The 13,991-nt window shown below is 33.7% G+C and overlaps 1 protein-coding gene across 1 annotated transcript in view; it reads left to right on the top strand.

Annotated features, from left to right (window-relative positions):
* MMP16 (matrix metallopeptidase 16) overlaps positions 1 to 13,991 on the top strand; it is a 283,386-nt gene that overhangs the window by 142,839 nt on the left and 126,556 nt on the right. Inside the window, exons 3-4 of the mRNA XM_010952046.3 lie at positions 871 to 993; positions 12,208 to 12,512. Coding sequence (XP_010950348.1) covers positions 871 to 993; positions 12,208 to 12,512 — 428 coding nt within the window. The remainder of the gene's footprint in view (positions 1 to 870; positions 994 to 12,207; positions 12,513 to 13,991) is intronic.

Genomic DNA, 13,991 nt, shown 5'->3' with positions numbered 1-13,991 from the left:
TGTTCAGTTAAATGGGCTAATGAACAGTAAAGCCATTTTCTGAATCACTAAAGGAAAACTGCTCAAAAGCATGAAAATGTTTCTCGCTGAACAAGAAAAAAGACTACAAAGAAAACAGGGCAATGGTCAAATCAGACTCTAGAAAAGAAGTTAGACAATTGTATTAAAAATTAATAAATCAGTACAGTATTTTATTTTCCTAATGCTAATATTTAAATTTTATTTGTGTGATGTTAAACCTCATATTAAGAAAAATTTTTCTTAAGCATCAAATTTGTTTATTATCAAAGATTCAAAGTGAATGACTGTTCCTTGGAAACTGAGGTAATTCTTAAAGTGAAAAGAAGACAAAATTGGAGGAATGCAAATGTTATTTGAACAAACAATTTTCTTTTGTGTAAACCAGAAGAAAGTAGCATTTATTTTCTTGACTCCTGGACTTTCAGGTCATGTAATAGATTTAAAAAATTTTTTTGAACGTTAAAGCTGGAAGAGACTTTAGTGATAATTTATTTTTAAAAGTCTCATTTTAGGAATGAGACAAGGGGTGAATGACCTGCCCAAGGTCACATATCTTGTCAACAGCAGATTCTAGTTAGAAGCTTCAGAACACCTCAGTCTACAGTTAGCTCAAAATGAATTAAAGAGAGAAAAAATTATCTAAAGGATCTGAGTTATAAACTAGTGATTCATGATCATTTAGTGAAAAATATACTTTCTACTTAGATTGAAGTTGCAAGAAAACTGACAAATTTTTCCTTTATATTTTCCTGTTTTCATTATCACTGTCATGACTTCTCAATTGACTTCTATTTCAAATCAGTGTTTAAGGTTGTCGGTAAATAACTGGAAAATAACTGCTTCTTGCAGCTGGATGAAGAAGCCTCGGTGTGGCGTACCTGACCAGACAAGAGGTAGCTCCAAATTTAATATTCGTCGAAAGCGATACGCATTAACGGGACAGAAGTGGCAGCACAAACACATCACTTACAGGTATAAAAATGAATGATGGATTATTGGGGTTTTTTTCCATTTTTTCACTATTTATTTTGACATTTTGTTTGAGATCTTATGCACATTGACTGCATGGTAACATACAATGATGAAATGTTAACATAAGGAAGCAAAAAATTGCAATTCAGAAGAGAGTAAATTGTCCATCTGCCTTGTAGATTTCCTTGAAACTCTTGGTCTCTTTTGTAAACTAGATCTTCCAGCTTCTTGAATGAATGCTAAGATTCAGAGTGACTTTCAGATGAGTACTTAACACGTAACATTCTTTAGCAAGTACTTACACTCTAGAAAAAAAAATCAAATTATACAAATAACTGCAATTTAAACAAAATGTCTTTAAATTATTAGCCTTTAGTATCAGTTCAACCATTTTACTTTCTATCTTTTTAGCAACAATGCAAATGGATCATCCTTTCTTGTCTTCAATGAAGGATGCCTAAGGGATGTGAGTGCCTTCCAGTCTGGAGTGGCAGTTGCTGCTAATGGAGATGTTCATATTTATTTATTCATTAATTGAACAACTGTTTATATTGAGTCCCAGTTTCAATGAAGGAAAAAGCTAGGTATTGGGGATATAGCACTAAATAAAACATAGGAATTCCATCTGTCCCCATGGAATCTACAGTCATGTGGAAAAATTGAACAATGATATAAATGTGATGCATGTTATAAAGGAACAGGATGCAACAGAAATGTAGACAGTGGTCATTCAACCCACTTTAGAAAACCAGGAATGGTCTCCCTTCTGTCTTGAAAGCAAAAAGTTGTATTAAAGGAAATTCATATATGTGTTCAAGAACATTTAGCCTCCATTTATGATAACTAGGAATCAAAGCAAAGATTTTGATTACTTTTGATTACTTACTTAATCAAAAAATGGCATCTACAAAAATCAAAACTACAGCTTCATTATATATTTCACATATAATGTGAACAATATAATGTAAAATGTTGGGGAAAAATATTGAGGAAAACAACAACAAAAAATACTTGCCACCTCTACTTCCATTCAACAACATTGTGTAACTACTTATAAGAGAATAAAAGAAAATAAAATATATAAGGATTTATAAAGAAATAATACTATCCTAGGTTGCAGCTTTTTCTCATTCAGGACTTTGAATATATCTTGACACTGTGTTCTGGCCAGCAGTATTTGTGTAGAGAAATCAGCTGAAAGCCTTATGGGGGTTCCCTCATAACTAACTCTTTATTTTTCTCTTGTTGCCTTTATAATCACTTCTTTGTCTTTAACTTTGGCCATCTTGATTATAATATGTCTTTGTGTAGGTGATGGGAATGTAGTTTGGTGCAGCTATTGTGGAAAATAGTATGGAGGTTTCTCAAAAGATTAAAAATAGACTTATCATATGATCCAGCAATCCCATTCCTGGGCATATATCCAGAGAGAACCTTAATTCAAAAAGATACATGTCCCCACTGTTCACAGCAGCACTATTTACAATAGCCAAGACATGGAAACAAACTAAATGTCCATCAACAGATGACTGGATAAAGAAGATGTGGTGTATTTATACAGTGGAATACTACTCAGCCACAAAAATGATAAAATAATGCCATTTGCAGCAACAGAGATGGACTTAGAGATTGTCATTCTAAGTGAAGTAAGCCAGAAAGAAAAAGGAAAATACCATATGATATCACTTATATGCGGAATCTAAAAAAAAAAAAAAAAAGGAAAACTAACTTATTTATGAAATAGAAACAGGTTCACAGACACAGAGAACAAACTTATGGTTACCAGGGTGGAAGAAGGTGGGAAGGGATAGACTGGGGGTTTGAGATTTGCAGATACTAGCTATTATATATAAAATAGATAAACAAGTTTATACTGTATAGCACAGGGAACTATATTCAATATCTTATAGTAACTTATGGTGAAAAATAATATGAAAACAAATATATGTATGTATATGTATGACTGAAGCATTATGCTGTACACCAGAAATTGACACAGCATTTGTAAACTGACTATACTTCAATGAAAATATATAAAGAAAGAAAAAAAAAAAGAAATGAAACTATCTTTAATCACAGTTTGTATAACTTTCTATACAGAACACCCAGAATAAACTCTAGGTATTTGTTTTTAGAAATAATAAAAGAATATAGCCAGCTTTAAAAAATTAACGGATTTTATTTTCTGGGCAATTTTAAATTTACAAAACTGTTGAACAGATAATACCAGTAGTTCTCACTCCCCCCACCATATACACACTCACATAGTTTCTCCCATAGTCAGGATCTTAATTAGTGTAAATATCTGTTACCGTTGTTGAGCCAGCATTGCTATATTACTGACTAAAATCTATGGTTTACCCTAGAGTTTACTCTTTGTGTTGTAGGATTTTGACAAATGCTTAGTATCATATAGCATTACAGGGTCATATAGAATAGCTTCACTGCCCTGAAAATGATTTGTTGCATATATTTATCCCTCTTCTCCCCCTAGACTCCTGGAAACTACTGACTGTTTTAATGTCTTTATAGTTTTGCCTTTTTCAGAATGTCATATAGTTGGAAACATACAGTTTGTAGTCATTTCAGACTGCCTTCCTTCACTTAATAATATGTGCCTAAATTTCCTTCACATCTTTTCATGACTTGATAGCTCATTTCTTTTTATTACTGAATATTATTCATTGAATGGATGTGCCACAGTCTGTTTACCCATTTACCTACTAAAGACTTCCTGGTTGCTTCCAGTTTTTGGCAACTGTGAATAAGACTATTATAAATATGTGTGTGTGGGTTTTTGTGTGGGTTTTTAATTTTCGACTTATTTGAACAAATACCTAGGAGTACAATTTTGCTGATCACATGGTAAGACTATGGTTAGCTTTTTAAGAAACTACCAACATATCTTCCAAGTCACTATACCATTTTGCATTACCACCAATGGTGAATGAAAGTTCCTGTTGCTCTACAACCTTGTCAGGATTTGGTGTTGTCAGTGTTCTGGATGTACCATTCTAATAGGTGGTGTCTCATTGTTGTTATAATTCGCAATTCCCTAATGACAGATGAAGCTGAGCATACTTTCATGTGCTTAATTTGCCAGCTGTATATCTTCTTTTGTGAAATGTCTGTTTAGATCTTTTGACCTACTTTTAATTGAGTTGCTATATTAGGTGTTATTTGTTCTCTCTTGGATTACAAGTCTCTTATCATATATGTTTTCAAATATGTTCTCCCAGTGTGTGGCTTGACATTTCATTCTCTTTTCAGTGTCTTTTGCAGAACAGAAGTTTTAATTTTAATGAAGTCCAGCTTCTCTGTTTTCTCTTCTGTATTGTGCTTTTGGTGTTGTATCAAAAAAAATCATTGCCAAACCTAAGGTTGCTTAGAATTTCTCCTATGTTATCTTACAAAAATGTTAATAGTCTTGCTTTTACCTTTAGGTCTGTGTTACATTCTAAGTCCCTTTTTGTGAAAGGTGTAAAGTCAGTGTCTAGATTCAGTGTTTTTGCATGTGGATGGTCAGTTGTTCCAGCACTATTTGTTGGAAAGCCCGCCCTTTCTCCATTGCCTTTGATCTTTACTTAAAGATCAGTTGACTGTGTGTGGGGGTAAACGTCTGGGCTCTTTATTTTACTTCATTGCTCTATGTGTCTGTTCATAAACCAGTGTCACACTTTCTTGATTACTATAGTTTTACAGTAAATCTTGATATCTGATAGTGTCAGTTTTCTGCGTTTATTCTTCTTCTCAGTGTTATGTTGTGCTTTCAGAGTATCTTTGTTCCTCTGTAGATAAAGATGCTTTTTCCCCCTCCTGGCTTCTTTCAAGGTTTTCTCTTTGCCTTTGGTTTTCTGTAGTTTGTATAGAATATTCCCACATGCAGATTTTGTCCTCTGAAAGTCCTGGATTTGTGGTTTGCTGTCTGTCATTATTTTGGAACATTCTTGGATACTATTTTAAATATCTCTTCCATTCCTATCTCTTTGCCTTCTAGCATTCCCATTATGTTATATCACAGCTTTTAAGTGCCCCACAGTTCTTGGATGCTCTGTTCTGCTTTCCATCCTTTTTTCCCTTTGCTTTTTTCAATTTGGGAAATTTCTGTTGCGTTATCTTCAAGGTCACTGATTCTTCCCTTGGTTATGTTCAGTCTCATGATGAGCCCATCAGAGACATTCTTCATTTCTGTTAATATTTTTTTGTTTCTAGCATTTCCTTTTGATTCCTTCTTGTAGTCTCAGTATCTCTGCTTATATTACCCTTTTTTTTTTTCATATTGTCCACTTTTTCCGTTAGAATCTTTAAAGTATTGATCATGTTTAATTTAACTTTCTAGTCTTTTAATTCCAAAGTCTCTGCCATATAGTCTGGTTCTAATGTTTCCTGTGTCTCTTCAGCCTATGTTTTTTCTTGTTTTTTAACATGCTATCAATTTTTGTTGAAAGCCAGGCATAATGTGTTGGTTCACACAAACTGAGGTAATACAACTTTAGAGTGAGGTTTTACATTTATCTGGTTAGGAGTTTGGCTGTCTAATGTTTCTTGTAGCTGAAGGTGTTGGAAGCTTCAGTTTCTCCTAGTGTCCTAGTTTTTGTCTCCCTGTTATCACTGAATATCCGTAGAAACTCTTTCTCAAATAGGTTCTGTGTCTTGCAGCTCTCTCATTTGTAATCCAGTGTTATTTTATTAAGCCCTGTTGCTGTGGTATAAGGTATTGTGGAGAGGAGGCAGTCTATAGTCTTGTAATTGAAATATCAATTTTTCAAGTGGACTTAACTTTTGGGGCTGTTACCCTCCGAATAGTAACTTAGCCTTTTACCTTTTTTTTTTTTTTTTTGCTTCTTAATTATGATGGACTTTATTTCTGAGTTACTTTCAATAAAATTTATAAAGATAATGATACAAGTTATTCATAGTCCAATGCACAGGTTTTCATAATGGTCTAAGTACCGCTGTTGAAGGGTTGGCAGAGAGCTCGAGCGTTCGCTCACTGAGCATTTCTCCCCATTTTCCCCTTTATGATACGAGGTTCTGGGCATGTAAGTCATTATTTTCATTGCTACTTCTTGGTTCATTCCCAGTAAACAGAAAACACCAAATAGACTTTAAGTAAGTTCATTTTTTGAAACCTACACTCATGATAAAAGTAGTTCTAGAGCCAATGATCTCAGAAGGATCTGGCCCAGTGGCAAACCTACAAACCTACAAGCAAATACCCATGACTAACCTGTTTCCTGGCTTCTATCTCCCTTTATCCACTTTGCAATAACCACTAATAAAAGTAACTTTTTACCATATGATTTTTCTATTTCTCAAAAGTGTGACATGTTTATAAAAAACATTAGTTTACAAACTGGAAGATGATAAGCATGCCAATATTATTTGTCCAAACTGACACCCTAGTGAGTTGGCAGTCTAATGTAAGCCTTTTACGTTTTGTCTTCTCTTTCATGAGACGGCAATGATTCAGGGGCTTTTGCTTCTGGCAAGCTGTGATTCTTTGTATTCAACTTTCTCCCCAGTTTTGGGGGTGGCCGTTTGCCCTGTGACTGCAATCTCTAGTGGAACCAAGAAGAATTGTTCATTTTTTTGGTTTGCTCGGCATTTTTTCTTGTTGTGAGGTTTGGAGTGACAACTTCCAAGCTTTTTACATGTCAGAACAGAAACTGGAAGCTTTTTCCAGGATTCATAGACAAAGTACACACACAAGGACACACAGATACAAACACAGTAATCTTTACAAAAATCCTATTTAGAATAGATACAAAAATATGAGTGAAGAACAGATCTGTAAAAGATGTATAAGCTCTATAAAGTGAAAATTAGGAACCTTTACTGAAAGACAAGAAAAAAGACCAAAAATAAATGTAGAGATATATTTTTTCTTAATATAAGACAGAGTTAATATAATGAAGTTCAAATCTTCTACAAATTCAATGTAATTCTAATAAAAATCCCGATAATATTTCTTGTATAATTTAACAAACTGACTCAAAAATCTCTGAGGATTACTGAAGTCCCAATATTAATCAAAATATTTCCACCTACCAGATATGAAGATTTACTTTAAATCAGCACTTATTAAGGCAATATGTAGTGTTAGCACAGAGATAGAAAAATAATCCAGCATTGTCAAAAAGAGATCACAGAAATAGGCCTATGCGTATACATAAGAAAAAAAGATTTATGCCAGACCAGGCCTTGTAGATCACTGGGGAAAGGATGGGCTATTTTATTGAAGTTATTCTGTAATAATTGATTATCTATATGGAAAACAATAAAATTAGATTTTTTACCCTATACCACATAAAAAAATCAATAAATACTAATTGGATTAAAGTACAAAAATCAACTTCAGAAGTATAAAACTTACACGAATCTGCATATTGACATGTATTGTTTTCATTTCAAATAGTATTCTTTTTCTGACCTGATTTCTAAACTCTTGACAGTGCTGGCTGCTGACAGTGATTGGTGTCTTTGTATCCTTAGGTATTCAACCACCTCATTCATTTCAAAAAGAAAGAAAGAAACTGTTAAGAGCCATTATGTTCAGATCATAATTCCACTTATGCAGTGTCCCTCTACGGACAATTGTCTCAGCCAGTTTTGAATTTTCAAAGAATTAGTTGTTTATCCCTGTAAAATTCCAGGTTATTGATAAGCACAACATGTGGTTAAGAATTTTGGAGTGGGAAGGATCTGGATTTGAATCCTGACTCTGATTCCTGCTACCTGTAAAGCCAGGCTCAATTGACTTAATATTCTAAGTCTCATTTCCTCTGTGTACAATGTGAGTATTGTAACAATTCCTACCTTGTAAGGCTTGGGATAAAATTAAGTCAGATAGCATAAAACAAACAAGCAAACAGCACAGTGTTTGATACATAATTAATACTTAACCCTTGTTGACTATCACCTTAACTTCTTTTAATATATCAGAAAAATCCCAGAAATTGTTGTGAGTACATTTTAAGGATAATATACGTAGGATGCTAAGAAGTTTCTTTGTGTATAGTAAGTACTGTACAAGTATTTGCTACTACTTTCGATTTACTATACTTAGGGAAGTAAATACAAAATATGACATTGAAGCTTACAACATAATTATTCATGGAAAGGATAGCTGACTGTGACGTTACAGGATACAGATAAGAGTTGGTGTGGAGGTGGTTGAATATAGGTTTCATTTTATTGCAAACTCATTATAAGCCAACAGTATAATGTGGCTCAAACAAAGCTAGGATGAATAGAATTAGATTGATACAAAGTAAAGTGTTCAGAGCAGTGGAGATGCTAATTTTCCTCTTTGCTTCCCTGGCCACACCTTAGCTGATGCATCCTTTTCTTTTTGGGCCACCACACGTTCAGCTGCTTCTTGGCAACTTAACGTATGCCTCTAAGAAGAAATCAAGATGCTAAGAGATCTTGAAAGCAGCCTGCATGGGGAAGGGCTCAGGATTACAGCCGAAGAGTCTCAACATGATGGAAGGAATATTTAAGGAAGAAATTTTGAGTTATTCTCAAATACTTAAAGGCTTTCAGAAAAAAAATACAATATTTTGAGCTATTGAAAAAATTAAATTATCCACCTTACAAGTCTTCATCATTGGATGCATAGAAACCAAGAAATATATTCACTTGTCAGGGAAATTAGAGAATATTTGTGGAAATGGTTGAAAAGTTAGATTACATAAATTTAAGATCTTTCCTATCTTTAATATGTGGAATTGGAAGGAACTTTTCTAAAATCAGTCCATTTAAAGGTAATGTCCAGTCTCCTACACCTTCCCCTTTAATGACCCCAGTGCTTGATGTCTGGAAATGGGAACTTCTGAGTTTATACCGTGTATGTATTCTTAGGGGGGTATGTGTAACTTGACTGATGTATAATTTACATACTGGTTATAATTATAATACAAATACTGGTGGCCATTCATCTCTTATTTAACTTGAATCTTTATGATCAATTTTCTTTTGGCAAATTTTGCTTCTTGGATAATTAGGTGTTGTTCATTCAATAAATGATTGCTGAAAATATTATATGGCATAACCGGCAACTGATGAGTTAGGCAAGGCTTGTGCTCTGATGGAGAAGGTAGTCTAGCATGGGGGTCAAGTGTATAGGTGAACAATTATAAGATAGTACATTGTGTATTCAAGACCATACAGGAGCTTCATTACATCAGAGAGCATATCCATTTTATACTCTCTAGAACCTAGTAGAGTTCCTGCTGTGTATTAGGCCTTCAATAAATAGTTGTTGAATAAACTGATGAATTCTTAGTAGGCTCTGTTTAAGCTTTATTCAAAACAATAACTGGACCTTAATGAGTAGCATAATTTTTTTTGAACTGTAATTGATTTAACAATGCTGTGTTAGTTTCTGGTGTATAGCGTAGTGATTCAGTTATATATATATATATATATATATATATATATATATACACACACTTAGGGAAGTATACCTATATATATATATTCCTTTTCATATTCTTTTTCATTGTACATTATTGCAAGATATTGAATATAGTTCCCTGTGCTGAACAGTAGGACCATGTTATTTATCTATTTTATATATACTAGTTAGTATCTGCAAATCCCAGACTCCTAATTTGTCCCTTCCCCCTTTCCCCTTTGTAACCATAAGTTAGTTTTCTATGTCTGTGAGTCTGTCTCTGTTTTGTAAATATGTTCACTTGTGCCATTTTTTTTGAGATTCCATATATAAGTGATATGAAAGACATGATATTTGTCTTGCTCTGTCTGACTTACTTCACTGAGTATGATAACCTTCAGGTCCATCCATGTTGCTGCAAATGGCATTATTTCATGCATTTTTATGGCTGAGTAGTACTGCATTGTTCACATGTATGAGCGTATGTGTGCAGAGACACTGTATTTCTTCTTTATCCAGTCATTTGTCGATGGACATTTAGGTTGTTTCCATGTCTTGGCTATTGTAAGCAGTGCTCTGTGAACACTGGGGTGCATGTATCTCTTTGAATTAGAGTTTACTACTTAATGGGTAATATGATTTTTTTTTATCAAATAGATCTTTATTTCCCAGATTTACCAAATATTAAATAAAATAGATTTAGCCTAAATTCCTTTTCTCTACAAAATGTAAGTTCCTAAGTCATAATTTATGTAATAAATGGCTCATGTCCAACCATCAGTACATATTGGCAGGTGTATACTCAAAATATATACCAAATCTGACTATTTCTCAATATCTCCACTGGTACTCCTCTTGTCTGAAGCACTGTCATTTCTCACCTGAATATTTGCAAGAGTTCCCAATAGATCTCCTTGCTTCAATTCTTGCTCCACTTCAATATTTTCCACATCAAAGCTCAATCATTTCTTTAAAGCATAAGTCAGACACCACTTAAAGCAGAAGTAAGGATGTTCATGAAGCTCCAGTTTTTCCCTCTCTCACCTGGAGTAAAAGCCACACTCCTTGCAGTGGCCAACAAGGCCCTGTCTAATGTGATACTCTGCTGCCTTTCTGACCACACCTCTTGATGCTTGCCCTCTGTCTCTGCTCAGACTATACCAGCCACCTTGCTGTTCCTTGGACTTGCCAAGCGTGTCTCCCCATCTGGCCCTTTCACCTGCCATTTCTTCTTCCTGGAATACTTCCTGCCCCACCTCCATTTTCACTTGGTTTGCTTTCTTATTTTCTTTGTATATAATGACTGATATTTATCATCAAATAATCATTGTAAACATGGTCTGCAGCGTGTATTAGAAAATAGTGAAAACCTTGTTGTAGATGTACGGTCTAGCTTAGAATGTAAGATGGTTGATTCTTGAGTCAAAATGTTTGGGTTGAGAAACTAGTTCTGCCATTCTAATTGTTTTCTACATTCCTCTAAATCTCAAACTGTTTCTTTGTATGATAGGTATATATGTCAGTCTCATTGGGCTTCTCAGGGGGCTAAATAAGATATTGTGAAATGCTTGCCTGGCTCATAGTAAATGCTTAATTAATGTCATTATTATGTCGGTATGATTCCTGCCTAACATTGGTAACTAAATTGATATAGTTACAATTGGGTTAAAAATATAATCTGCATATTATTTTTTTTACCAGAAAGTATATCTTAAATATTTTTCCATACTGCTAAATAGCTTTAAAATGGTAAAATAATTTTGAGCCCTATGTGTATTATGGCATGTAATGGAGACATCATAATGTTCATACCTTTTAGCTAACAATTTGCTTTTATTATTGCACTGCAATAAATATTCACCTGGCTATTATACCCTTTTACATATTGAGATAGTCCCTTAGTGAAATTCATGGATTCATGGGTCTACGTCTGTTGGTTGAAGTCGTCTGAAACTTATTTATGAGTCCTGTGAAATTTGCTCATTACTTTTCACAAGATGGTATGAATGTATACTACCACAATATAAAATACTTACACATATATACATTTATTTCATTTTGTTCTATTTAGAAAAAATAGAAAAAGAAGTGAGGAAAGAGAAATATCTGATTAGTGCTAAATAAATTTAAAATCATTTTTATTTTATTATTAGCCTCAAGACAAATAAGCTAATTAAAGAATGTCCAAGTTCTTTAAATGTGTATAATTGTTAAATATTTGCATTAAAAGGCTATTCACTCATATTGCTTTATTTTAACTAGAAATAAGTATATAAGAAAAAATAGATCATCAGAAATTGTCATTAATTGACCTTTAAAAACTTAGAAATAACTTTGAGTCCACTGAGTTGGTGGTCATGGTTAAGAACGTAAAGACATTGTTTGAAAGTAAGGTGTGCACGCAACAGTGTGCCCCTAAAAGTAATAATAACCGGATAGAATTACATTTTTTTAAAAGTTCCATCTTGAAGCTGATGCACCTGTTTGATCATTTGGCAAAGCTGCCCTTCTATTGTTGTTTAGAAAACAAAGTGGTTGGTCTAATTGCCCCACTGTTAACAATTCCGCAGAGAAGTTCTCATTTATAGCCTTGGTAGCTGAATTCTGTACTGCTGAGAATTAAATGACCCAGGGTAGTGAAATCTAGTGATAGAGACATGAGGAATTAATTAATTTCTTTCCTCTTGAATATGACTGTTTTTCTAATATTTTACTCAACTGAATAGATGAAGACCTGTAATAAGTCAATCTGTAATAAGTCAGATTATATATGCTAAATCCATGCTGATTATTCTTTTTTTTCTAAATTTCAGTATAAAGAACGTAACTCCTAAAGTAGGAGACCCTGAAACCCGTAAAGCTATTCGCCGTGCCTTTGACGTATGGCAGAATGTAACTCCTCTGACGTTTGAAGAAGTTCCCTACAGTGAATTAGAAAATGGCAAACGTGATGTGGATATCACCATCATTTTTGCATCCGGCTTTCATGGAGACAGTTCTCCCTTTGATGGAGAGGGAGGGTTTTTGGCACATGCCTATTTCCCTGGACCAGGAATTGGGGGAGATACTCATTTTGACTCAGATGAACCATGGACTCTAGGAAATCCTAATCATGATGGTAAGTGCATAGTTTTATTCATTGTAATTTTTTCTCCTTTTATTTATATTTTTGGAATTTCCAAGTGATTTACTAATATGCAAACTGAATCTAAACAAACTAAATTTGTCTTTAAAATTATCAAATACTGAGGCTTTTTGTAACATTTTAGAACAAGAGTTTCTATGGGTCACTAGACTAATAATTTTTCATGTGGCTTTTGATTAAAGAATAGAACTTTACACTGTTCTAAATACTCTAAAGTGAATTTTGTTTTCTATAAAATGTCATTTAAAAGATTCCATAGTTTTCAAATCATAGGACATGCATTAAACAAATTCTGTGATTTTTTTTTTTTTACTCTTTATTCCAGAGTTCCCACTTGAAATTTAACCCTGATTAACATTTGTGGTGTGGCTTCTGTATCTTTTTTTTCCCCCCCATTACCACCTTTCTTTTTTTTTTTTTTTTAGATTGAAGTACAGTGAATCATAATGTGTTAATTTCTAGTGTACAGCACAATGTCCTAGTCATGTATATATATATACATATATTCATTTTCATATTTTTTTCATTAAAGATTATTACAAGACATTGAAATAATTCTCTGAGCTAATATAGAGGAAATTTTTTTAAATCTATTTTTAATATATAGTGGGTAACATTTGTAAATCTCAAACTCCCATATTTATCCCTTCCCACCCCCTTTCCCCAGTAACCGTAAGACTGTTTACTAAGTCTGCCAGTCTGTTTCTGTTTTGTAGATGAGTTCATGGTGTCCTTTTTTTTTTAGATCCCCGTATGAGTGATATCATATGGTATTTTTCTTTCTCTTTCTGGCTTACTTCACTTAGAACGATGATTTCTAGTTCCATCCATGTTGCTGCAATTGACATTGTTTTATTCTTTTTTATGGCTGAGTAGTATTCCATTGTATAAATATACTACAAATTCTTTATCCAGTCCTCTGTTGATGGACATTTAGGTTACCTCCATGTCTTGGATATTGTATATAGTGCTGCTGGGAACATTGAGGTGCATGTATCTTTTTGAATTAGGGTTCTCTTCAGATATATACCCAGAAGTGGAATTGCTGGGTCATATAGTAGGTCTGTTTTTAGTTTTTTGGGGAATCTCTATACTGTTTTCCATAATGGCTGCACCAACAGTGTAGGAGGGCTCCCTTTACTCCACACTGTCTCCAGCATTTATCATTCATCGAATTTTGAATGATGGCCTTTCTGAATGGTGTGAGGTGATAACTCACTGTAGTTTTGATTTGCATTTCTCTGATAATTAGTGATATTGAGCATTTTTTCATGTGCCTATTGGCCATTTGTATGCCTTCATTGGAGAATTCCTAGTTTAAGTCCTCTGCCCATTTTTGGATTGGGTGGTTTGTTTTTTTTATTAAGTTGTATGACCCGTTAATATATTCTTGAAATTAAGCCTTTGTCAGTCACATCATTTGCAAATATTTTCTCCCATTCCGTAGGTTAC

Source organism: Camelus bactrianus, chromosome 29 (assembly GCF_048773025.1).
Source record: "Camelus bactrianus isolate YW-2024 breed Bactrian camel chromosome 29, ASM4877302v1, whole genome shotgun sequence".
NCBI lineage: Eukaryota > Metazoa > Chordata > Mammalia > Artiodactyla > Camelidae > Camelus > Camelus bactrianus.
The sequence above is the reverse complement of the archived record's forward strand: the minus strand, read 5'-3'. Positions and strand labels throughout refer to the sequence as shown.